Source organism: Zingiber officinale, chromosome 10A, assembly GCF_018446385.1.
Source record: "Zingiber officinale cultivar Zhangliang chromosome 10A, Zo_v1.1, whole genome shotgun sequence".
NCBI classification, from domain to species: Eukaryota; Viridiplantae; Streptophyta; class Magnoliopsida; order Zingiberales; family Zingiberaceae; genus Zingiber; species Zingiber officinale.
Genome location: NC_056004.1, coordinates 18,181,403 through 18,206,786, shown reverse-complemented (window position 1 = coordinate 18,206,786; position 25,384 = coordinate 18,181,403). Strand labels below are relative to the sequence as shown.

General features: G+C 36.9%; 2 protein-coding genes across 2 annotated transcripts; one reads left to right on the top strand and one right to left on the bottom strand.

Annotated features, from left to right (window-relative positions):
- Positions 1-44: 44 nt before the first annotated feature.
- Positions 45-2,681, top strand: LOC122027547 (zinc finger CCCH domain-containing protein 9-like). Its single transcript, XM_042586533.1, has 3 exons — positions 45-80; positions 536-1,295; positions 2,168-2,681. The coding sequence occupies exons 2-3, from the start codon at positions 540-542 to the stop codon at positions 2,531-2,533; spliced, it is 1,122 nt and encodes a 373-aa protein (XP_042442467.1). The 5' UTR covers positions 45-80; positions 536-539; the 3' UTR covers positions 2,534-2,681.
- A 2,902-nt stretch (positions 2,682-5,583) lies between these two features.
- On the bottom strand, positions 5,584-17,995 carry LOC122027761 (notchless protein homolog). The gene is made up of 14 exons (XM_042586767.1): positions 17,838-17,995; positions 17,285-17,476; positions 17,040-17,121; positions 16,828-16,917; positions 15,853-15,978; positions 15,235-15,362; positions 13,237-13,436; positions 10,583-10,646; positions 8,272-8,382; positions 6,700-6,837; positions 6,279-6,421; positions 6,156-6,210; positions 5,925-5,981; positions 5,584-5,842 (listed from the first exon to the last, which is right to left on the bottom strand). Exons 2-14 carry the CDS (start codon positions 17,441-17,443, stop codon positions 5,759-5,761), a joined length of 1,437 nt encoding a protein of 478 aa, XP_042442701.1. The 5' UTR covers positions 17,444-17,476; positions 17,838-17,995; the 3' UTR covers positions 5,584-5,758.
- Between the last annotated feature and the right edge of the window lie 7,389 nt (positions 17,996-25,384).

Below are 25,384 nucleotides of genomic sequence, written 5' to 3'. Positions count from 1 at the left end.
GATCTATAAATAGCCAGTCCGCTACCCTCCTATATACATTTCTTGAACCGCCTCATCGGTACACCCTACTCTCGGCGAAGGTGAGTGGCCTTCTGCTTACAGCTTATGCTCCGTCTGCAATCGAGCTTTGGTGATGTAATCTTTCTCTCTATTTTGTTTTTTTTTTTCCATCTTCTTTTTCAGATCTACTTCTTTTGCTTCCAGCTTAGTAATTTGTTTTGACGATCGATGGTTTAGTGTGTTTTTGTTGAATCTGCCGAGTTTTCTTTGAAAGATTGATCGATCAGATCGTCACAGATTTGTGGTTAGTTTTTAAGATGCATTTGTTATTCTAGATATTTTTCCTCTGTTTTTTCGTTTCCTGCGTATTGGATGGACCTTACAGACCTTGTGATCGCTGTTTGTCGGAATTTTTGATCTCTGGCGCTGGTCCGACCTTATTGGATTAGGCTCTTGTGTTTTTGTTTTCTTGTGTGTTAATTTTCTTGATTTTTTTTGGGGTTCGTCTCCTTTGTGGAGACATTGTTCAACACAGATTGATGCAGCACGAGCTTGCTTCCTCATCCAATGGCGACTGTCTCGGCTCTTCAAGCGCATCTGCGCCATTCTCTTTTTCAGATCGTCAATCCCTTCCACCTTCATACCTCAAGGGTGATGGAAATCTCTCTTGCCCGTATTCTATGCTCTCAAGCCTTGAGGATACCAATTCCCATTTGGACCCTCTGCTCCCTGCCTCTGGCTCCGTGTCCATCTTCCCTTCCCAGATCTCTTTTGACAATCCAGAGGAATCCGCTTCTGGAAACGAGGACCGCTTCTACCTCTCCCGCCTCGCTCTCCAGTACCAGCAGATGATCGAGCGCTATGACATCTGTTTTTCCCACCTCCGCGACGCCACCAATGAGGTGAAATCTCTTCTACAAGAGAACGCCTCCCTCCGGGCTGCTAACGAAGAGCTCGCCAGGCGGCTTGGCCTCTTCGTAGGAAAGCACTCTGGCGGTCGCGCTTCAGCGTCTGCCGATGCAGCACTCGCTGAAGAGTTTCGTCGCTTCGGATTGGCCGAACAGCCAATCCCCGGAGAGAGCCCCACGAGTGTGCTCGCCTTCCAAGCTAGCGTAGGGGGCGGCGGCCAAAACTGGTTTGCGCGGCCACCGGTGGCGGAGAAGCAGGTCTCGCTGCCCAAAAGCATCTCGATCCGGTCGAGCGGTTACCTGAGGCTGAATCAGGCCGGAGGTTCTAGTTCGTCTTCGAACCGCAACTGCCGGTTTAGAACCTCTAATACCTCGATGGTTCCTTCGGTGAGTATGATTAATTATTCCCTACGCCCTTTACTTCTGTAATTTAGCATTTTTATTTTTTGCCCACTATATATAGCTAGCTTTATTTACTATGCCATGGTATTGTCGTTAAAAATATTACAATTCTATTTTCGGTGGCTTGGTAATGATTTGACAAACCTTAGTTCTAGGAGTAACTTGAATGTTTACTGCATTTGAACATATTCATGTTATGTGATCATAATCATCAGACGGTTAATATAGGATCATCCATCATACCATTTGTTTTTTTTTTATCTTGAATAACCATATGTGTATATAGTATTGCTTAAGGAATATTTTGAGAATATTGCATTGTATTTATTTTTTGTGTTTTTATTTCTCTATATGCACCGTGGTAGTCTCGTAGGTCCATAACTTGCTGTATATAAGTTTTATTTACTTTCTTTAGCATTTTTTTGTGTGTTTTTGTCCGAACTTATCTAATAATTGTTTAAAACAATTTAAACCTCGAAGCTTGTAGAATGGTATCTGGGTTATGCAATAGAGTACCAGGGTTATAATTTTATTAAAAACAACTTTGATTAAAGTTTAGATATTAATTAATAGTCTTAATTTTTTACGTATTTTATAAGAATGAGACTCCCAAATAGTCTAATCATATATTTTTTACGTATCTTAATTGAATGATAGAATGAGACTTCCAATACCCGAACTAATACTATCTATCATTGCTATTATTATTTCATTTAAATTAGATTATTATAGTATCTCCTTATTGCTGTCACAATCCTGCATATTTTCCTTAACTTGTCTCTACGTATTCATTACTCTACTTGTTTTCTACCTGGCCCATTCCCTAATTCACTATTTTTGGCTCAATGACAAAGCAGCAGCAGAGCATGTACGTCGATGAAGGGAACAACAAGAAGAAAGCTGAGAAGGGAGGAGAGAACCAAGAAGGTGGAGAGGGAAGCGGTAGCAGTGGATCACTGGAGTTAGAGGTCTACCACCAGGGTATGTTCAAGACCGAGCTCTGCAACAAGTGGGAGGAGAGTGGGTTGTGCCCATATGGCGGACACTGCCAGTTCGCCCATGGCATCGCCGAGCTCCGCCCCGTCCTCCGCCACCCCCGATACAAAACGGAACTCTGCCGCATGGTCCTCTTCGGCGATGCCTGCCCCTATGGCCATCGCTGCCATTTCCGCCATTCCCTCTCGCCTGCTGATCACCACCGCGTCCTCCGCCGCCCGAATTAGAACAAGATCTATTCAGCATTATATCTTCCTCAAATTTCCCTTTCTACGTGCATAGTAGCATAAATCCGAACCTAATTAATGGCAATAAATAAAAAAACGAACACAAACTGGAACTCGTAGCTTCTTTTCCTAGAGAAAGTTATAGCAATACAGAGTAATAGTACAATGATTTGAACAAAATTAATTGGTCAGGTGACCGGCCATGGGAGTATAATCAGAGAACAAAATTAATTGTTTGTATATAGGATTTGTTCAGTACATGTTCTTGATCAGGTAAACATATGTAGTTATAATCATGAGATATACATTCTTCCTCGTAAAGCAATGGTCGATGAGATTTGATGGTGCTTATGTTCATTCTGGAAGAGACGTAGAGACATCACATCATTGCAACATTAGCTGCTATTTTTCTTGTTGTTTTCTTTCAATAATTCCCTTTTTTGCAACTACTCAAACTTCTCCACCAACCTAGAGTAAAGATCGAGACATGTTGATTCCCTTTCACGCAATGTATTTGTTTTGTAATTCCCTCTTCTACTTCCATGATTTTTTTTTTTAATGATATGTGTGAAGCCCCCTGCCTTTCACCTGCATCCTCCCCACTATCCGGCTTTTTTTTACTGTGTCAGTCTGCTGACTGCTCAAAAGCTCTGGAGTCAATTTGTTTATCAAGATCAAAAAGGCCTTGCCCTTCAAATGCCAAATAATTACCCAATGTACGAAAGGATCCGAGATGATATCAGAATTTGAACCACTTGGAATCAAATATCGGTAGCTCCAATTAGACTGTGACATGGGTAAAGAATGCAGTACAGTCGCCAAAGTGATATATTGGCCAAAATGAGCTCGATTCTTAAACTGAAGTGCGTCCAGGAGCTGAACCTGAAGAAGGTTAGTTAAGTTCACTAGCTCTTTCATCCAATATGCTTCCATGTGAAGGTTAATTTCTTGATTTACTTTCTCCTAATGATATAGGGCAGTTGAGGGACTATCAGTATGACGAATTTTATCTTTTATTGAACAAGCTCTTTCATCCAAATTTTACATGATCTTTTGGAACGCACGTACGCCAGGCAGGCTCATGTCCCAGAGGCACATGTATTGTTTGAGCTGATCGAATCTTGTTGCCTTGTTTGAGTCATAAACTATGTGCGACTTAATGAATTCAAGTACTCCGTTAAAAAAAAAACAATTTCCCTGCAAAGAAAATTACAATCAATAGCATTAATTTAGACACTTTATACATGGATTCCCAATACTGACACAAGAAAATTACAATATAATTAATCCTTTGCTTTTTTTAGGTTCGACAGAAGCTTGCGAAGAAGTGAATATGGTATGTATTATTAATTATCTATTTAGTTGCTGCTCAAATGATCATCCACACGAGAATGCGTATAACTTGATTTTGGTTTGATCTTATAAACTGATGATTGAGTCAATTCTATGACTATATAGTTCAGAATCCCAATCCATTTAAGTCCCGGGCAATGGTGCCGGGTAGGGCAACTTCTCGAGTCTCAGCTTCAGCAAATTAGTGGATGAATATTTTTTAATGAACAGTTGACCTGAGAACACTGATCTAATGGATCATTCGTTATGAATTTTTCTTGATTTATCTTAGTTGGCAATAGAAATTTCTGTGGAATCGGACTATGCACCCTAGGATTAATCCAAGGAACTAGTGTCAATTAAAAAACCTTAATCTCACTCTGTTTCAATTTTAGGTGGAACCGATCTATTAGTTCCTTTATTCCAATTAGTAGGAGGAATTTTGACAAAATAAATATTTGATCTTAAAAATAGATTTTTTTTTTTAAAATTCAAGTTTCTAACTCTACGAACCAATAATCCTAAAAGATAAATCGAGAAACGCTTGTGAAGCCTTATCTAAGCGGTCAACATTTTTAGAGTTATCATTCCACTAGCAAAAAATTCTTACAGTACATCGTAGCTGAGATTCGATCCTTAGATGTCTGATTAACCACTTAAAGGGTCTAATCACTACACTAGGGTTGAGCAGTCAACCTGCCAAATCGACCAACCCGCTCATACCAACCCAAACTGAACTGAAAAAACCCGCCGAATATAAGGCCGGATGTAGGGTTCTGATATTGCATTATCTGATATAGTAGGGTCGAATAGTTTTTTATCCCAATAATCGAGCTAACCCGATCTGCAATCACCCCTACTTGTAGTATTTACTATCGATAAGTTGTTACACGTTGTAGCAACTATTACCAATTAGTTGCTACAATATGTAATGAATAATGTCTAATATCATTTTAAAATATTTTATTTTCTTATTATATTTATATTTATATTTTATATTTCATTGGATATGGAGTTGGATATCCAAATAATCGACAAACCGTGGATATAGGGTCAGATGTAGGGTCCTAATATTGCATTATCTGATTAGTAAGGTTGAATAATTTTTTATCTCAATATCTGAACCAACTCGATCCACGATCACCCTTGCACTGCACCATTATCCAGAGGATGAGACCCTTCTTAATTTCAAGCATATATTTCATAATTTTGTTCAGTTATCAAGGACTCAATATTAGGGTTTAACTAAGTGGATCAAATCAAGTAAGGGTTCATTCTTGATAAAGTTTAAAAAAAAAATATCCTCTATGATTTGCTCATTTTTTTATTTACCGATGGTCGTGGGACGTCAGGATCAGCATATGACTTTTTTACCAAATCTGTTAAAATCAAAGGACCCTCAGGGCATAGCTAAAATGATAACCACGATATAAAATTGTCAAATCATGCGAGGATCAAATCCCGACAAAACTATATGTTCATACCCTCCTGTGGAAATCATTTATAGTTTATGCTGGTTTCTACTGCCCGTGCTGTTGTTGCCTGCTTCAGTTCATCAGATCGCCGGAAGAACTTTTCTCAATGGAGTCGAGTTCAACAAATATTACTCTCTTGTTTTTAATGGTTAATTTTGCATGTTTTCCCCATTCTGTAAGTTGTTATTGCAGTTGCGAAAAGTAGGGTTTTGGGAGTAAGAGCAGGAGATGCACACCTCCATGTAACAGACTTTCATGGTTTACAAACTTATTGATTATATCACTCTAGTGCATAAACAAAATGACAAGAATATATTAAATAACAAAAATCCTGACTCATTCACGACCAAATAAAAAAAACAAAATATATATATAGTGCAAAAAATAATAATACAATCAAAAAGGATCTTGTCACTGGCTAATTCATCCACAACTTCAGCATCCTGTCCTTCCCACCAGATGCAACCTTTTCACCATCTGGGCTCCAATCCACCGAGAACACCTAGCGAAGTAGATGGCAAATTTCAATGGATGGAAGTGGAGCTTATGTTCATAGAATTCAATATGATTTTTGCATGCAATACCTCATCAGCATGACCTGGAAGGTCTTGTTTCAGTTTGTGTGTCCTAATATCCCATACCTGATTCATAAACCAAGGATGAGATAGTAGGGGTGATACCAAGTGAGAATGATTTCAACCAAATAACCACAAGGTAAGAAAATAATTCACATGCTAGTAGCTACAAGAAAAAACAGAAACAAAAAGATGAAGATCTAAACTGAAATTACAAAATTGTTCAGATTGATTACTTACCTTTAATGTCGAGTCCTTGCTTCCGCTGAGTAGAAGTCTGCTGTCGGCAGACCAGCTACAAAAAAACAAATTTGTGTTGCATTAAAGAACACAACAAGAATTACAGATTTAAAGAAAGAAAACCTGATTTGGTACACGGGGCCGACGTGTCCACGGAAGGAAGCAATAAATTTCCCAGTAATACCATTCCATAGCTTGACAGATTTGTCAAAGGAAGCACTAGCCAACCACTGTCCATCTGGAGAAAAGTACACATGATTTACAAGCTGCATCAAAAGCATTAGTTAGTCACAGTTCAAGGAACCCAAGTGGAAGTTTTTTTAGTAGGAAGTTGAGAAAAAATTAAAAATATTCAGCCAATTCACAATTAGAGATTCAAAATTTAAGAGCAGTATAAAATGTTATTAAGACTTTATAATGAACTAGGGAATGAATAATACTTGTTTAATAACTTAGATAATATGCTACAAAATTTAAAAGAATACTAGAAATCTCTAACGGAATTAACGATATACATAAAATAAAAACATGTTTTGCACATCACCTGTTGATGACCAGTTAGGCGGGCTTTTGGATGCTTACTCGATGCAGGCTCCCATAGAAACATGGTGAAATCATCAGAACCTGAAACCAGCCTCTCGGAAGCATTGCCTTTCATCTTGTTGTATCTTGCAAGAGCTGCCTAAGTACACAAAGAAGACGATTTTTAAATTAATTATTACTTTATTAGAAGAATAACAATGCAACAACTAGAGCTATATTTCACAGTATCATATTCAAAACTCATCAACTGAGCTCAAGACATACAAATATGCAATCCAAATCTACTTATAATGAGTAAGTTCATCATTTGAATCATATTTTGGTAATTGAGTTTTACTTCTGAGTTGGCCAACTCAGCCAGTGCAAGAAAGCCCAAGTTATCAAGTCAAGAATGTGGAAATGTATGATTGGCATTGGCAAATGTCATCACCATCTTGCCCATGCTTGCTGCCATGGTTACTGATATTTGGTTGTCAAAATCATTTGGCACATATGTCTGCAGGCCTCTTGTAGTTGTAGCCTACTAGCTACAAAATAATATTTATATTTGTAAGTTGTAGCTAGTAACTACATCAATTAAATATTTTAGTAAAACACCAAAGCAATTCACATATATCCATACATATATGAATCTTCATTAATCACATATTTAATATCAAGTACAATTAATTAGCACATCATAAATATCCTAATGCACAATTTGATATTAAGTACAACTAATTCCATATCATAAATATTCTGACATATCTTTTGATGTTAAGTACAACTAATTAGCATATCATAAATATTTTAACACGTGACATCTTTTTGTGCTACTTTCTTTGTTCCCAGGTAGCAAATTCCCTTTAACAGGTATATATTTCATATTCAGGTACCCTTTTAATACAGATTCTCGATGTCAAAGGACTAATCTAATTGGATGTGACATGGATTGTTTTATCTCAAAGCTCTTAATCAGTAGCCTGCAGAACAACACTCAATAATGCTACTCATTATCCTAAATCAGCTTTTTGCGTTGTACAGTCAAACTATCAAAGGTTTAGTAGGAAGTAAACACAGATATAGAAAGTAGCAGTACTGAAGATGCCTAAGTCTATAAGCCAGGGAAACATACCACTTCCCGCACAGACATGCATTCTGTGACATAAAGTAGTCTGATACGGCTGATTAACAAGAAGCATATTGTATGAATTGATAAAGTTGATTAATATGTATTACTATATTTTATATTACATTAATTGTTTAAGATTTTTTATATGAAATCATAGATTGCTTTTGTTAATTTGATAAGCTAAATGTAAAGTTTTTCTACATGGGTTTTTAGATTGATTAATTTTTAGTTTCAACTGATGTAAACATATATTTTGTTATTCATAATGTTTCGTATAATTGTTAATATAATTAAATATAAGCATTTCCTGCATTCATGTCTATATGTCATATATGCATTGAGCAGTGACCCATTCAAAGATCACCTATAAACACTTCTAAAGATCTTGGAAATAAATACAAACTGTCATCTTAGAACGAATATCAAAAAGGAAGCCATATTTAGAAGAGAAATATATAGTACCTCTTTCATTTCTGCAGGGGATGAATATGCTTTTCTGGTGTGATCAAATGCTCCTGTGCGGAGAACATATTCAGTACTCAGAGCAAGCGAATTAACCCAATGGCCATGTCCCTGTAATCCACCAATGCATAAAAAGTGAATTAATAATATTCATCAGAAAATCTCTTATAACTTTAACTGTCATGAGTTTTCCAATACCTTTATGTAATTAATCATTCACAAGTTCTGCTAGCTGTTTACTAGAATAATAATTCAAACATTCAAAATCTATAGACCGTTTCAGACATAAGAAGCTTTGTCCCAATTTGTAATAGCAGGTGAATTCCATGCATGTTAGATAGCATCAACCAATCAACTTTTTCTGCAGCATTTTCTTTATTGTGTATTACTAATAGTACATCTGTTTCAGAAAAAGCAACAAAACATGTTCATTGTCTTTGCCCAGCAAGGGGTTCAATCCAGCTCATTTGTAATATTTATCCAAACACTATGTGATAAACTAATAGCACAGTTCAAGTGTACAACTCACTGTTGATTGCTTCGTATATAGAATCATGTGTGTGTGAGATGCCACTTTACCCAATTCTTAATCTAGCAAGACATAACCTGCTTATTTATTAGTAAATCTTACCAGTAGCAGAGAGGATTGTTCTCTAATGCTCTAAGAATCTAAACTAGCCAGGTAAATTGTTGCTTTTTCTTATTACCAGCTCGATAGTTCTATGTCATCCTGGTTGGAACTCACCTAAGTAATCAGCTGACCTATCAACATTTGCTAACATTCAATAATCTTTCTTACTCTGCAGAGCTGACCCATCCAATTGTATTTCATCAAATTCCCCTCTACTCTATAGCAGGCTAGGCTAAGTTCTCTTCCATGAGAATATACTGAACAGCTATACACTTTTTATTTTGCATCGTTGAACCAAATATATTCCACTTGTTAACAATTCATGCAGATAATATCAACTAGAAAACTAAAAGTCTATCTAGAACTGAAGCACGACTTATCCTGAAGGATCATCAAGAAGACAAAAGGTACAATGAACATGAAATTCCAACCTAAACCATAATATAAGTATGAATAGCAGGATTGCTAATAAAATGACTGTACTGCAGCACATGTAAGAAATTCAATCATAAAAAATCATGGCATAATGCACGAATTGAGGAAAAGAGACTTCTATAGACATGAGAAAAATTGTTTGTGAATCCCGACTGAAAAACAAATTGCCAGGACTAGCGTGAGTTGGATTTGCCAACCATTCTTGGCAGATTAAATTTTGCATAACACATGACAGCACTTCATAAGTTGAAGAAATCAATCAGTTTGAATGTTAAATATTCAAGAGACAGACACTGTCCATCAATTGAGAAAAAGAAACAAATCAATGCATGAAAGAGAGTTGTATTAATGTGATTTGAAAGTGAAATAATAAGGATTATTATTTTGATGATACAGCTATATTGCCAGTGCTCATTTGAATTGGTTTTGTCAACACATTATGCAATCCATTTCACTTAATACAAATTACCAGATTCAATCAGTTGAACCAACACATCAGACAGCTTCAGTTAAGGATAGTTGAATTTAAACTTAAGTATTCAGACAAACAAGAAAATGAAAATAATGACAATACAGATCAGAAACTCAGCTAAAGGATTTGTGAAGTAATCTGTTTTCTTTTTAATGCCATTACACAAAATCAGTCCCTTCGATGGTCTATGCCAAGTTAAAGGCAAAAAAAATAAAAAACGATACAAGGATTAAAAGCCATACAACAAAACATTATTAGCAGGTGATTAGAATAAGAAAACAAAAAAGGAATAGCACAAACTATATGCATGAACTTTTGTGATGTCATATAGACAATCTCAAGTTAAAGAGGCAAGTGAATGGCTTCTTAAGCCCTTAAAAAGATAATTGCCTGTATATATTCAAGTGTTGATTAAAATTTAGCACATGGAAACTAAAATCCACAAAATTGGTTAGAGCATAGCAATATGACATCTCTTTCGATGAAGAAATATCAAGCATGTATTATGCATAATAGGAGTATCATTTGAATATGCATGCACAACAAATTCAAGTGTCAATTTAGATTAAACACATGGAAACCAAAAGCCATGAAATTGGTTAAAGCATAGTAATATGGCATTCCTTTTGAAGAAGAAATACCAAACATGTGATCATGCATTGTAAATGTATCATTTTTATATGGTTAACATTTTTCAATCAAAAACATCATGATCAAAAAGAAATGAGCTAATAAAACTTTGAACGGAAGAAACAAACAAGATCATATGGTACCTTTAGTTCACGGATCAATTTTCCCTGGGTTGTTTCCCAAACTTTAATTGTACAATCCTGAGAACTGCATATAAAAGTTGCAACTGAGTTCTTTACAAATTTTTTTATTCCTTACAACACATGTACATTATAGTCAAGATTGTGTCATGTTATTCTATCTGCTTCTAATAGTTCCCAGACTGGAAAGGTTGGGTCGCATGAATTTTGCTAAAATGCAAGTCCTTTTACATTATGCGATGATAGCCTAAAATTGACAGATGGCCTAAGCAAGAAGATGGCAAGACTAGGTAAACTGTTCACATGTATAGCAAGAAGGAATATAACCAGCAATTACCATTCAAGAATAATTTCAGCTGCATACCATTTTACATTGAGACAACCTAAAATCATGCAGTTCAATCCAAACCCAAATTTTACATGAGATGTCAAATTCATAACACCAACTAACTCTTCTCTCGTTTGACTAATTGATCTTTCACAAAAATAAAAAACCATACTTCCATTAAACTATCCCATAGAAAATGCAAAATGTCATTGCACTCCCTGTTGGATTAGCACTGGCACATGTTTTCCTGGCTATGGAAAATGACAAAAATTGACAAATCAAAATATACAATTTTGTATAAGTTAAATGACTGTGTGAGCAGTGTTTCAATTTTATAAATATCCAAAAAAATCTAAGATGTCATTTGATGAAGGGAAGAAAGATAGGGGGAGCGATTTCCTATGTTTTTTAATTAAAAGGAGAGGAAAGAAGAAATGGAGAAAATGACAAGTTTAGGCCTTTAAATTTGGCATTCCCAAGACGTGCAAGGTTAAACTAGTCTTTTCAACATTTTTTCCACTTTCATAGCTCTTTAATGGTTCAACCCACTTTTAGAACAAACCAAAAGTGGAGAAAAAAGAACAAAATTATTTCTTTCTTTTCCCTTACTTTTTGTTCTAGCACCCAAATAGACAATGGAAATGATTTCTTTCACTCCTCACTTCCCTCTATTTGGGCTCTCTTCCTCTTAAGTAGAAACTGGAAGACAGTGGAAGACCTAAATAATGCTCTTTCTAAAATGCCCTTGAATGCAACAAAGATCATTTTGATATCTTCAAGGACCTCTGCTGCATGGATAAGAACAAAAAGATGGTCGATTCTAATACTTGGACTATTCATCTATCCATCCATTCCTGACACCAAAGTTCCAAACATTGACACTCCGAATTGACACTCGATGCCTCTATTGGTCATGTATAATTTTTTTTAGAAATAGCAACATTGACACTCCAAATTGACATTCAATGCCTCGATTGGTCATGTATAATTTTTTTTAGAAATAGCAATGTGGTACAATTAGATTCACTCCAATGTAATCTACTCATACCAAATTCAATTTCAGGTCATACGCTGAGGAGGCCCACATGGCCAGCCCTACAGCCATCTGTAGAGAGGTAAATCAGGAACCGAACAAGCCACCACATAAGAGGTTATTTTCGCTGACTTCGCAAGGAATCAACCCTTGTACTCATACCAAATTCAAGAAACATAGATGGTTGATCTTAAGGTGAACAATTTCCTTCTTAGCATGCTAACTGATGATTCGTGTCTAAGTATCTTAATAATACCACCAAATCCTGCAGCGAGCAGGATGTCGAGGCATATAGGGCAATCATTTCCAATTTAGGGGTCGTGAGAACCTACTTAACTCTAGGGATTGGAGAGAGAAAAGTATTTCCATAGGCATTAAGGATCAATAAATAAAGAATGTGTGTTTTTCCTTCATTGACTTGAGAATTTCTATTTGTATTTAAGAACACAGATTTCTCACAAGGGTTGGCTAGATATGATTGTGGAGTGGTAGTTGGGTTCCATATGGCATATGTCCCAACACCATCAAGAAGATTAATGCGTATACTCTTTTATTAAATGTCCAAAAAGAAGCGCATAAGTACTTGTTCTTTGTTTTACCTTCATGTAAGTAGAAATCATACACAATATATAAAATGTGTGATGTGACACTACATTATTATATAGACAGAAAACAATTAGTTGCATTATGCCATGGATAGTTTGTATCATAGATAATAAATCTTAACATGATGAGTGAGACACTAGAAATGTATCATTCTTAGTAAATTTCAAAACTTGATATTGATTGCATAGGTGATTTCTCCTATGCCACTTTTGACAATTGTGCTAATGAGAATTGTATTGTGTTGATAGTCTGGACGCCTTGTTATGATAAGACATACATCAAAAAAAATAAAAATCATACTTGTTATTTTTTAAGTTTGTATCAGCACAACATAATACCAATCTACCACTACAGCCAGGGACAAAAGTTGGCATGGCATTCATGAAATGATACCATAACCTTGCCCTGAGGTATATAATTTTTTCTTCTTCTATTTTCTACTTGCCTCCATCTCCAATTCATCATTGATACCATGTGTTGGCACTGAACATTTGTTTGAAAAGTGTAGGTGAAAAATAAAAAACTAGTCATAAGAAAATAAAGGAGCATAAAGACTGGCTTAGACCAAGTCGACTGCAATGCAAACCAACTGTGCAGTTTGTGCAGTAGAGTTAATAGATCCAGTTTCTAAAATTTATAAGAAAAAGAATAAATACGAAATTACAAAATAAAAAGGCAAAAATAACATACCCAGTATATATCATCCCATCGCCGCCCCACTTGACACAAGTAACTGCCAAAGTGTGACCGGAAAGACAAATCACACATTTTCTTAAAGAGATATCCCAAACACGTGCATCACCATCCTTACTAGAACTAACAAATCTGCGACAAGGAGCTTGCAAGTGCACAGGTTCCCAAGAAATTCCAGTAATCCATTTCTTATGACCCTGCCATAAGAAACCAAATATACAATGCTATAATACTCAATACATGATGGCATATCAACCTACAAATATCCAAAATATGATTAATAGTACTGAATGCATATAGACAAAGAAACATAGAAAGAACTTACAGTCCCGGTGTGAAAGAATTGCACAAAGAAAAAGGCAATATCACAATTTGAAAATGGGTGACATGATAGAGATTTTAGTGTAGTTTAAGAGGAGTACAACAATGTGCTAGGAACAAATTAAATATCACAAGTGAAATTTTGTATGAACAAAAATAAACTGTTAATGCAATAAAGCTTAAACATAAAAAATTGCAGTGGGATGAAATTTTCCAGCTTAATCAATAATCTCTTTGAGTTCAATCAAGATAGATAAAACTATAAAAGGCTAACCAAAGTTTTTGTCAAGACAATCTTGCATCAACCAGGGTTGATTAATTAATGATATCTTCTTAAAATAAACTTACAACCCCCTTTATTTGCTTCATGAGATGATTGATGATAAAAGAAAAGAAACATTTTCCCAGAATGATACAAGGTGAAAAAATGAAGAAAAGTATAACTTGTGGAGCAAAGGATAACCTAATCAACTTTATGATCATGTTGTATGGGCCAAGATGAACATGAACCAATTGGCCTTGGTGTATATCAATCAGTACTTGGCAAGAATAGATAAACAGGCATGATAAAGCAATGCCAAAACAAGGATAAATCCAAGAAAATTAAAGCGCTATATCAGTTGGTGAGTAATCGGCAATCTCAATGTTATGGTAATATTTAAGGTAGTTAAAATAACAAGTGAACATGAAAAAACACCAACAGTATATGACCAGACCACTTGCATTAAATTAGCACACTATCATGCCATAAAGTTCATCTTATTTAACCAGTATCATGCCAAAAAGTTTATCTTATTTAAGCATTCATAACCAACAATCCTTCAATTATCAAAACATAAGATTGACCAAATATTTATGAAAAAATGGAAAATTTTAAATCCAGTGGAGCTACACCCACATGCAGAAAAAAGGTACTGATGTAAGAATAGATGTAAATTGACCAAGAAAAGAAGTCACCGGTTGAGAAAGAAGAGACTTCTAATCCATCAGTGTGAAATTGATAATCCTACTAAAAAATAGTTGGTAACATGAATAGCATTTTTCATTTAATGGCTATTTTTATCTAAACATATTAATTTACTTGGTTAGCTTAATATTATAAATTTAAATAGGTACTGCCCACTTATCTATGTACTATACAAAATCAATTCAGTGCAGAATATACAAAACCAATTCATTGCTTCATAAATTGCATAACCTTTTTTTTTTTTTTTGGTTATTTTCCATAAATTAATTGCATGAACTTCTGACAAAATACTTGCATCGGGTAAAGTAACCACCAGGACCTATAATCCAGCATACAAAGTACATAACATAGTCCATTTTATAGCAAATATAATTGACAATATTTTACAAAGATGGATTCTTAATGATATAAAACTTCTGTCAACAGATTAACCTTTCAGTATGTAGACAATATCATGCATATGTATATAACCATAAACTTATGTATTTGGAAATGCTAAGGAAAGGATGGACAAGAGCATAGGAATGGAGAATAGTCCAACATATTTTCAATGTTTGTATCTCTGTGCGTGAAGATAGAATACAGAAGGCATACCTTCTGGTTAATGTATTTAGCTCCAGTCAAAAAACATGAATTTAGGAAAGAAAAAAAAAAGGAATTTTCTGAACTTAGCAAAAATGTGGGGGTTAAGGATTATACGGACTTACGAGAAATGGACTGCCCGATTGCTTCCCAGTTTGTGGGTCCCAGCTAAGAATTTCGCCAGCCTTGCTACCACTCACAAGATGTTGACCATCTGGTGACCATGAAATACAAAGGACCCAATTCTTATGACCTACAATAGTGTAACAAGATTGTGTTACTAATTTTCAAATAAAAATTAAAGGTTCTCAGGTTCCAAATAAATGTAGTCAATGAACACCTCCATTCAATTATTTATGCAACCAACTTACAAATCAAGATTTAAAAGAAGATAATAGTCAAACAAAATAAAGATAGACAACCACAATTGTCATCTTCATTTATGCAGAAGGGCACCTAAGATAATTGGACACTATTCCCTGTTTTGAATATATTCTTTCATAACAAATGTTTATGGCTTGAAATCCAAAAGGACATTGTACAAAATTAAACCATGATACAATCAATGTTACAAGATGTTCTAGGTTCTGTCCATGGTTAAGGACTTTCTGTTTCAGACACAAATAGAAGGATGCAAGCAGCATAGCTATATTAACTTCCTTTGGTAAAAAATTTTCATAGTTGCATTATGTACATCAGATGAGGACAAACATAAACTAAGATGTCTCGCATCAAATATTAACCTGAGCAGGTGAACATAGGGGTCTGAGTACCAAGATCCCACAATCTTACAGTTGTATCACCCGAACCACTCGCCAAGTGCAGTCCATCAGGGCTGAATGAAACAGATAGCACAGCTTCTGTATGACCTGGATCAAATAACACGAATAGAGTTCAAGGTGTATGCAAGATAAGATTAAAATAAAGGTAAGTTCTTAAGCAATTTCTTGTAACAAATAATTATGTCAAATAACAGCATTTTGACATGTCATAGGCACTATGGTTGACCTTTGTTAATGAAAGCATTCAAAATACGAGCATGATAGACTTAGCCAAGAGAAATTTGAGTATAAAATATTAATCAGCTGTATCTAAATATTCAGCATACTATGAAAAATCAATGAATCAGGTAGAAAGAAAATGAGGATGGAAATTCAGATGGTAAACAAGCAATTGATTCCTGCCTATATCGCATGATTGCACAGTAGTAAATGAGATATGATCATCCTTTTTTATGGAGGTCTTCATTGAACACTGTTCAATTTTTCAGGATTGGTCAAACAACAATCAGAGCCTTACCTGGAGAAACCTTCAGATACTTCAAAAAAGGAGAATAACTTCCCTTAGTTGTTAAACCAACAGATCAGGACACCAATAAGGTTTCACTAGTCCCGAGTGATCACTCCTCCAAATTCCCAATGAGAATCTCCTTAAAAAAGTGTTTCTAACGAGGACATCTAATGTATCCAAAAAGGATTGTTGTTTAATTTTTAACCATAAAATGACAAGTCAGTCACAAAAATTTGGGATTGGTTATATGGACCTTATTCATCAAAAAGATCATATTAGTATAACCTTAATTCCAGAAAACTATACATAATCTGCAAGCAATCATTAGAAATCTGATCAAGAGAAAAAACATGATTTTTAGTATTACTTGAACACTAATCCCATTTGCACCACAGCTTTCTGAAATTTGTTAAAGATTGCTAACAAACCAGCTATAGTTGCAGAGCACCGATTGACTGGCCGGATTCTAAATAAAGCTTGAGGTTGGTAAACTATTCGTAGTACCTTCTCCACAGAAACTGCATGGTGATTAGTGATTCCATGTTAGATTTTAGCAAGAAAGTAATTTTTTAATGGAAACTATTGACTGCAAATTGTTCAAAAGAGAATGGTGAACATATTTACAAAGACATTGGGATACCTTTGTTCTTCTGCAGGTAAGAACTGAGTTGAACAACAAGCTCTTGGTCTGATATGTAAAATGCATAAGGCATCTTTTCCACCTAATGAATAAAAAACACAGTGAGTGAGTTTCCATGTCAGAGAATAGTTGAATAGGTTTTCAAAACACGATTATGTGACCAATGGAGAAAATCAACCAACAAATCCAAAATGAAAATAACAACGGTTGCATCTAAATCAAAGGTTGCTGCATTTTCAACATACATTATTTAGAAGTTTGTTGACTATTTCCTGGAGTTGTGGTGGACCAACATTTTGAGGAAGATAAAGTGGAGCACCAAGAGGCTCTCCTTCAGGGTCAGTCAGAAGGCACATTACACTATTATTGTTGCTTACTTCTCTCTCAACATCCATCACCTCCATCTCTTAATAAAATCAGTAGCAAAAGATTGTAACCTGGCAAAAGAAAGAAATCATTATCTCTTAAAATTCAATTACAATGAAAGAAACTTGATAGGTTTTTTTTCCAAGTAAAGAGAAAATTATGCTTTATTTTGGATGACACAAAACCAGATTGAACGATTAAAACTCGAACAGATTTGGATGCAACAGTTAAACTCCATGAAACCATTCAATGTTCCACGAGTGTTTCTCCAGATTTGAATACCAAACCAACCATAGTTTGTCGGAACGGCCGGAACGGACGTTCCGGTGCCGTTCCAATTTTCCGGTGCATAACGTCGGTTGCTGTGGGACGGCATTCTTGGGCGTTATAACGGCAAAAACAGTTGGAACGGAACGGATCGTAAATGATTACCTCCGGATTTATCGGACAACAACAGCGTGAGGAGAAGAAGAAAAAGGCGGCGGCGGCAGCGGCGGCGGCGGCGGCAGCGGCAGCGGCAGCGGCAGCGGCGGCGGTTTAGGGTTTAGGCGTGAGAGAAGACGGACGATGCTAGTAGAAACTTAGCACTTAGATTTTGATAAATAAAATTCATTTTCCAAAATATAATACAATAAAATATAATAAAAAATCACATTAAAATATAATAAAAATTCATTTTAAATTTTAAAAAATCTAAAAAAGTCTATATAACCATATACATTTTTTTTCTTCTTAACTATTAATTATATTATTATTATTATTATTTTAAATAAATTTAATTAGATTAAATTTTAATTATATTATATATATATACATGTCAAATGTTTTAATAATTTGTGTATTACTTTGGAAAAAAAAAAACAATGATTGAAAATTGAAGACTCTTGAGAGGCTGACGGAAGGATGGCGGTGGTAAACACCGTGGTGCGCCGGGATAGCACAAGGAACAGAAAGACAAATTGAATTAGGAGTTTTGAGAAGATGAGGAAAGACCCAGCTGTGTCGGGAGAGATGGAATAGAGCACTCACGGTGAAGTAAGGAATTATCGCACAATGAACGAAGGACGCCGATGGGACTTGAATTAGGGTTTTAAGTTTTTAGTTTTTATAGTTGGGATAATGAGAGGTTTATTTTAGTGGTATAAGGATGAGGAATGATAATAAAAATAATTGTTCTTATTAATGTTTGGATTATAAGAATGAGAATATAAATGAGGAAATGATTTTTTATAATTGGATAATGACTCATTCTCATATCTCACCTTTTCAATCATCTATTACTTTATTTTCAGTAACTAAAATTTTCCTTAATACTAAAAATGACATTAACATAATATTTCTCATCACATCCCTCCTCTTCTCTATTCGCAACCCGTTTTTGAACGACGTCGAATACCGCCTTAAGATCACTCTCGAGCGTCGTCATCTCGCTAGGGATTCAAAGCATCCCTTCTTGCCCAAACCTGAACTCCTCCTCCACCTTCCCTAATAACCCCATGAAGGCCCGATGGCCCAAATATTCTGATGGAATCACGAACTGTTGCATCTCCTCCCCACACTTATCGTCAGGTACCCTTCAGCACCACCATAAATAAAAATAGATTAGTTCATCTGAACAAAAATTCTTTATATTGCTATGTCTTTCATATTTTATAAATATTTTTGGGTGGTAACTATTAGACAATTCTATAACTCAAATTGATAAAGAAGTAAATATAAGTGTAGAATATAGTTTCTAACTTTCTTAGCATAAAGTAAAACTTTTCCTTCCAATCGTTCAACATAATCAATATAATTCGAAGCTTCCTCGAAGATATTATTGATATGATATTGGTGTCCTTTTCATCACTTATCTACAAATAATCTTATCAAGCTTACCATAGCATGAGAAATATGATAAATTAAATAATGATTAATACGAGCTTCTCAATAATTCCAAGGAAACACAAAACAAAGTACATCATTAAGATAATAAATCAATATCCATGTAAGGAACTTAGATTATTAAGGACATTTGATTTAGGAGAATAGGAGTGGAGAATGAGAATGAGAATCATTGATTATCATTGTTAATGTTTGGATTATAGGAATAGGAATACAAATAAGAGAATGAATCCTTGAAATTGGGTAATAACTCATTCCCATGTACCTCCTCTTCAATGAGTCATTATCCTATTTTCATCAATCAAAATATTCTCTTATTCCAAAAAGGGAGCGGCAGGATGGCTGTCGCTCGGTAAACTCGTAGTCCAGTCAGTCGGACTTAGCGCCTCCTTCGATTAGACTTAAGGGGGAGGCATGTGATCCGGTGATAAGGACGGGGGACCCTCGTTGGCGGGAGGTCAACGACACGTGGAGGTCAATGGTCAAGAGGGTCAACCCCAAGGTCGCGCCGAGTGGACAAAGGTCGGGCCGAGCGGAATGGCGGGCCGACCGAACATCCGGCCAGGGGTCTCCCAGGCCGGACGAAAGACAGCCCGACCAGGGGTCGGGTTTTCGATGCTCAAGGTAAAAAAAGTCTATGGGCCGAGCGGACAGGCGGTGGACAGGCCGCTCGGCCGAGCCACAGGACAATAAGGCGCAATTCCATCCGAGCACATGAGCAGGGCTTCCCCGCCCGGGCTGAGGTATGCGCATTCCCTGAGGCCATGAGCGCCGAGCGGCTGGTCCACTCAGCCCGGGAACAGGCAAGAGTGCAAAGGGACAAAAAGGACAGCTGGTAACATCATCCTCGAGACACCTGCCGCCGACAAACAGCATGGTCGGCGGCAAAAGCGGACAGAGTATCGTACGGTGGAAGTTTCCACCGTCACATCAGGGATATGCTCGAACGATTGCGGAATGGCATCAGGCATGCTTTTCTGACACAGCCCTACTGATGTATGTTTAGGGAAGCGCGCACACATCGAGAAGCGTGCCTGTGCCTCCCCGGGGTCCTATATAAGGACCCCCAGACTTCGACGGGGGTATGCGATTCTCATCACTGTAGTCACAGTAGCGTTACTTTGCTCCTCTTCTTCTTCATTGCATGACTTGAGCGTCGGAGGGTCGTCGCCGGGAAACCCCTCCCGGCTCGGCTTCTTTGCAGGTTCATCGGAGGTCCACGCCATCATCAGAAGACAACAAAGAAGCGCCACATCCCCAGCGTCCATCGACTCAGCGCTCGGACAGGATCAATTAAGGGTGTTTGATTTAGGGGAATAGGAGTGGGGAATGAGAATGAGAATCATTAATTGCCATTGTTAATGTTTGGATTATAGGAATAGGAATACAAATAAGGGAATGAATTCTTGAAATTGGGTAATAACTCATTCTCATGTACCTCCCCTTCAATGAGTCATTACCCTATTTTCATCAATCAAAATATTCCCTTATTTCAAAAATACTCTTGACCTAAAATTAAAAATTTCTCCTTTAATATCAAATATCAAAATATATTTATTTATTTATTCTTTCATATCACTTCTCTCTCCTTGTTCTCTCTCATCATATTTTCTCTCTCATTATTTTATCACACATTTTCTCTCTCCTTAATCTTTCCTATCACACTCTCTTTCCTCTTTTTTTCTCATTACACTTTCTCTTTCATCATACTTTCTCTCTCCTCAATCTCTTCCATCGCACTCTCTCCCTTCTTTTTTTCTTATAGTACTTTCTCTCTCATCATACTTTTTCTCTCCTCAATCTCTCCCATCACACTTTCTTTTCTTTTTTTTTCTCATCACACTTTCGCTTTCATCACACTTTCCCTCTCCTCAATTTCTCTTGTCACACTCCCTCCTTTTTTCCCTCAACATATTTTCTCTCTCCTCAATCTCTCCCATCACACTTACTGTTCTCTTTTTTTCTCATCATAATTTCTCTCTCCTCAATCTCTCTCATCACACTCTCTCTCCTTATTTTTTCTCATTATATTCTTTCTCTCATCATACTTTCTCTCATATCATATTTTCTCTCTCATCTTCTCTCATCATGCTCTCTCCTATCACACTCTCTTTTCTCATTTTCTCTCATCACACTTTCTCTCTCTTCATTATCTCTCATCATACTTTCTCTCTCATCATTATCTTTCATCATATTTTTCTCTCACATTTATCTTTCTCTCACATCTAATTTTTTCTCTTATTTTCTTTTAAGGGTAAAAAAGGAAATTTTGATTTATTCTGATAGAAAATATGCAACTAACCAAACATTGCTTTTAAGAGTGATATTCATGCTCATACTCATTCTCATTCCACAATACAATGATTTTCATTTTGATTCCTATTCCTATTCTTAGGAAAGAACCAAACCCCCCCTAAAAGAATCCTTTGACTATGCAATAAATAATTGATGGAAAACTTGTTATAAACCTCTTCTGGAGCAAAAGAAAACATAAGTAACAGATACTAAGAGATTTTCTACCAATTAACCATTGGCATAAGAAATAAAGCGCCTTCAATCAGATAATTATGCTGATCTAACTAAGAATCTCCCAACATAATCATGAGACAAATATTTTCTATAATTGTTTAGAAAGTCTCAAGAAACAAAGATCCAAAACATGAAAGTCAACCCAGAGAGCATGAAATCAACTGAATGTTTTATATATTACTTGTCGAACCTGTCAATAAAATAGAGTCTAGAACTAACATATATCAGTAAGTACATAACAATCATAGTGTTTATAATCTTTTGCCTTCATTTAGTCACTATTAACATCAGAACAATCAAAACTACCATCCACCAACTTGAGGCTAAGAAGATCAGGACATGGGCCAATTTCTAGAAATACCCAAAAGCTATCTGATAGTTTATAAATGTCTTTGGGTGGTTTTGTTTATTTATATACTCGAATGACATGATTTTTTTTCTATTAAACTTTGTATTCTTGTTAGATATCCTCATTAGTTATGCATCTGTTTCAGTTTGTTTTTCTTATATTTCATTGATGTTTTTTTTGGGTATATTGTAGAAAACTATGGCATAACCTTCTTTTAATAGTAGAAGTCGAAATTTAATGTGAACATTATGGATTATATATGTTATGCTTATGGCTATGTTGGTCCTCATATTCTATCAACATTCGTATCAAATATATTAATGTACTAAAATTTGCCAAATAAAAAATAAGAAAGAAAAATAAATTAAACGAATGCAATGGATATTTAGTCTTACAAAAGAGAATGATGCGTTTTATATTAGTGAACTTCGTATGGATAGGAAAACCTTTGAGATATTATGTGATATGATAAGAGACATTGGGGATTAAAAAAACACAAGAAATGCATCCGTTGATGAAATTGTTGTATTTTTTATTTATGTTCTGGCACATCACAAGAAAAATAGAACAATTAATTTACTTTTTCAACGAAGTTAAGAGAATGTGAGTCGTCACTTCAATCTTTGTCTTCATGCAATTTTGAAGCTTCACCACATGTTACTCAAAACACCATAACCTATATCCAAAGACTGTGAAGATGATAGATAGAAACTGATGTGGTGATGAGGGGCTCACCCAGTGGAGGGTCATTGTCACGGTGGAGGTCAAAGGTCAGAGTCGGGGCAGTCAACGTCCCTGTACCATCGGCCAGTCGGGTGGCTCACCTACCCGACCGAGATAGAGAAGGTCCGACCCAACATCATCATAGCTCGGTCACATACCGAATTTCTAATGCTCAGAGAAGTTTGCTGGTGAGGCACATGCCGAGCGGCCAAGCCCGATCGGAGTTACATCAAACCTCGGAACCAGCCCAGCGGAGCCACGACCGAGCAGATTACATTCAAAGCGGAGCTCGGGCAGTGGGTGGTTGGTCAAGCGACCATCCCGCTTGACCCGAGAACGATAGCGTCCGGACAACTAAGGGTTGGCCGAACGACTCACTCGCTCGGTCCAGTAACAGACAAAAGGAGGATCTAGGATATCCTTCTGGAAACCCGTGCCATAGATAGACGATCTGTAAAATACCGAGAATAGGCGAATATTAATAAGGGAATTTTCCGGAATTTTTGGAAATTTTTCGGGAATTTTTCGGAGCTCGTATGGACGAGTTAACGGGGACAAGAACGGGGTCCGGAAAAACCTGTTTAGGCTACCCGATTTAAGCGAGGAAAAGATTATATTTATATATCCTTTTCATTTTTATTTCTTTATTTCTTTTCCTTTGCTTTTGTCGCCGAACCCGAGCAAACCCCGCACCCTTTCCTTCTTCTTCCCGACGCCGCCGCGCACCTTCTCCTTCGGTGCCCTAACCGCCGGCCGAGCGGTTTTCTCCTCCTCTTCTCTTCTCGTTCTTCCTCCCAGAGCCAAATTTCCTCTCCTCCTCATCCACGCCGAGCCGTGCGCAGATCACTGGCCACAGGAAGCTAGCACCGTTACCTGTGCCCTAGCGCCGGCCCATCGCCGAGCCTAGCATCCTCTCCCGCCACCACAGCGACGCCACTGCTGTCACTCGATCTCTTCTTCCCTCTACCGGTCGGTCTCTCCTTCTTCTTCCTTTCCGAGCCGCACTGGAGGGCGCCACCACTTGAGGCCGAAGGGAGCAGCGTCGCCGTGATTTTTCTGCCCTAGTTTGCACCGAGCCTTCCTCTCTTCTGATCTGTGCGCCGAGGCCGACCACTGTGCCCTAGCAAGTCAGCCGGCCGCCCTCCTTGTGCCGACACTTCACTGCTTCTTGTGTAGTCTCTGGTCCCCACGGCCAACCCCAGTCACCGCTGCTGTCGCCGTTCATCCTCGCGAGCAGTTGACGCAGAAGGGGGGGGTTGTTCACAGCCGACCCTATCCGTGCCCTTGATTTCTTATTTCTGCCGGATTCAAACCAGACAACAGTGAGGTGAGCAGCTTATCCTTGTTGATTCTGTGTATTAGATCACTGGTTGTAGTACTCTTCCGAGTTGGGGATTTGTTACAGATTCAATCAGTAGCACTTGGACCCCTTGGATCACGGCAAGTGCTGATTATTGGGTATTTTGATTTAGGGATCAGCGGCTGAGGGAAAACGATTGACACCATTGTAGGTACGGCAGAATTGGGTATGTACGGTTCGTATCATATTCTATGCTTGTTGATCATTTTAGCTTCGGACAGCACTGATTTCTAGTAATCCACAGTTTTGATGATCCAGTTTCGGCGGTGAAGCCCTCGGGCTGTAATCCACCAGCGGTCACTTGGTGGTGAATTGAGGACTGTGATTCGAGACGGACATCTCGACATCGGAATTAGTTCGATTCGATCTACATTGGAGGCGGGTACCTCTTGACTTATCTTTTATGATATTGTCTTTGGATATGCATAGTATTTTATAACTACAAGCAATGAACATGTTTGTCTTTGGTATGTCACTGTTTGATATCCATAGCATGTTAGGTTTATCGCCTGTGACGTATCCGTGCTTATATCATGTGATTTATTGCCATGAGTACTGTATTACCATGAGTATCTTAGTTTCTAGAATAAGTGACATACCATGTTTTACTGAGGTTAGGACTAGGTTCTGGACTTTTGGTTTCAGTCATGTGTATCGAGACTGTCTGATACTTAGGTTTTATGCCATGACTGGCTTGTGTACCTCTATTTGTATATCATATATGATTCGTGTACCTAGACCTTGATTCTTGATATGTGCATATTGTTGGTACATATGTTATGGAAGGAGATATGTTTAGAATCTAGGTTGCTATACCATAGAGGACCTGTATGCCCTAGATCCGTGGATGGACCTACTGATACTGTGGTACCCATATTATATATATATGGATTTTTTCTATGCTGATCAGGATATTCCATACTTATTATGTTCAGGACATAGGTTTTTGATATTTTATCTGACCTGTGTACTCTAGATTTTGGTATGTGACCATCGCTTTTACAGTACCATTTTGTATACATGGATATGGTTATGTTGATCAGTTTTTGTTATGCATAGTGACATGCATCATGATAGCATGTTGTGCGATTGTCGGCTCTACTATGGTTGAGCCCATCGCCAGTTACATGTACT

What these genes read in the sequence shown, in the direction of transcription:
- LOC122027547 (XM_042586533.1), top strand. Translation starts at nt 540, where the DNA reads ATGCAGCACGAGCTTGCTTCCTCATCCAATGGCGACTGTCTCGGCTCT. An exon ending in ATACCTCGATGGTTCCTTCG is followed by an intron (nt 1,296 to 2,167) that starts GTGAGTATGATT and finishes ATGACAAAGCAG; the next exon opens with CAGCAGAGCATGTACGTCGA.
- LOC122027761 (XM_042586767.1), bottom strand. Translation starts at nt 17,443, where the DNA reads ATGGAGGTGATGGATGTTGAGAGAGAAGTAAGCAACAATAATAGTGTA. An exon ending in GCAAGGACTCGACATTAAAG is followed by an intron (nt 5,982 to 6,155) that starts GTAAGTAATCAA and finishes TTTATGAATCAG; the next exon opens with GTATGGGATATTAGGACACA. An exon ending in TTCCAGGTCATGCTGATGAG is followed by an intron (nt 5,843 to 5,924) that starts GTATTGCATGCA and finishes CTACTTCGCTAG; the next exon opens with GTGTTCTCGGTGGATTGGAG.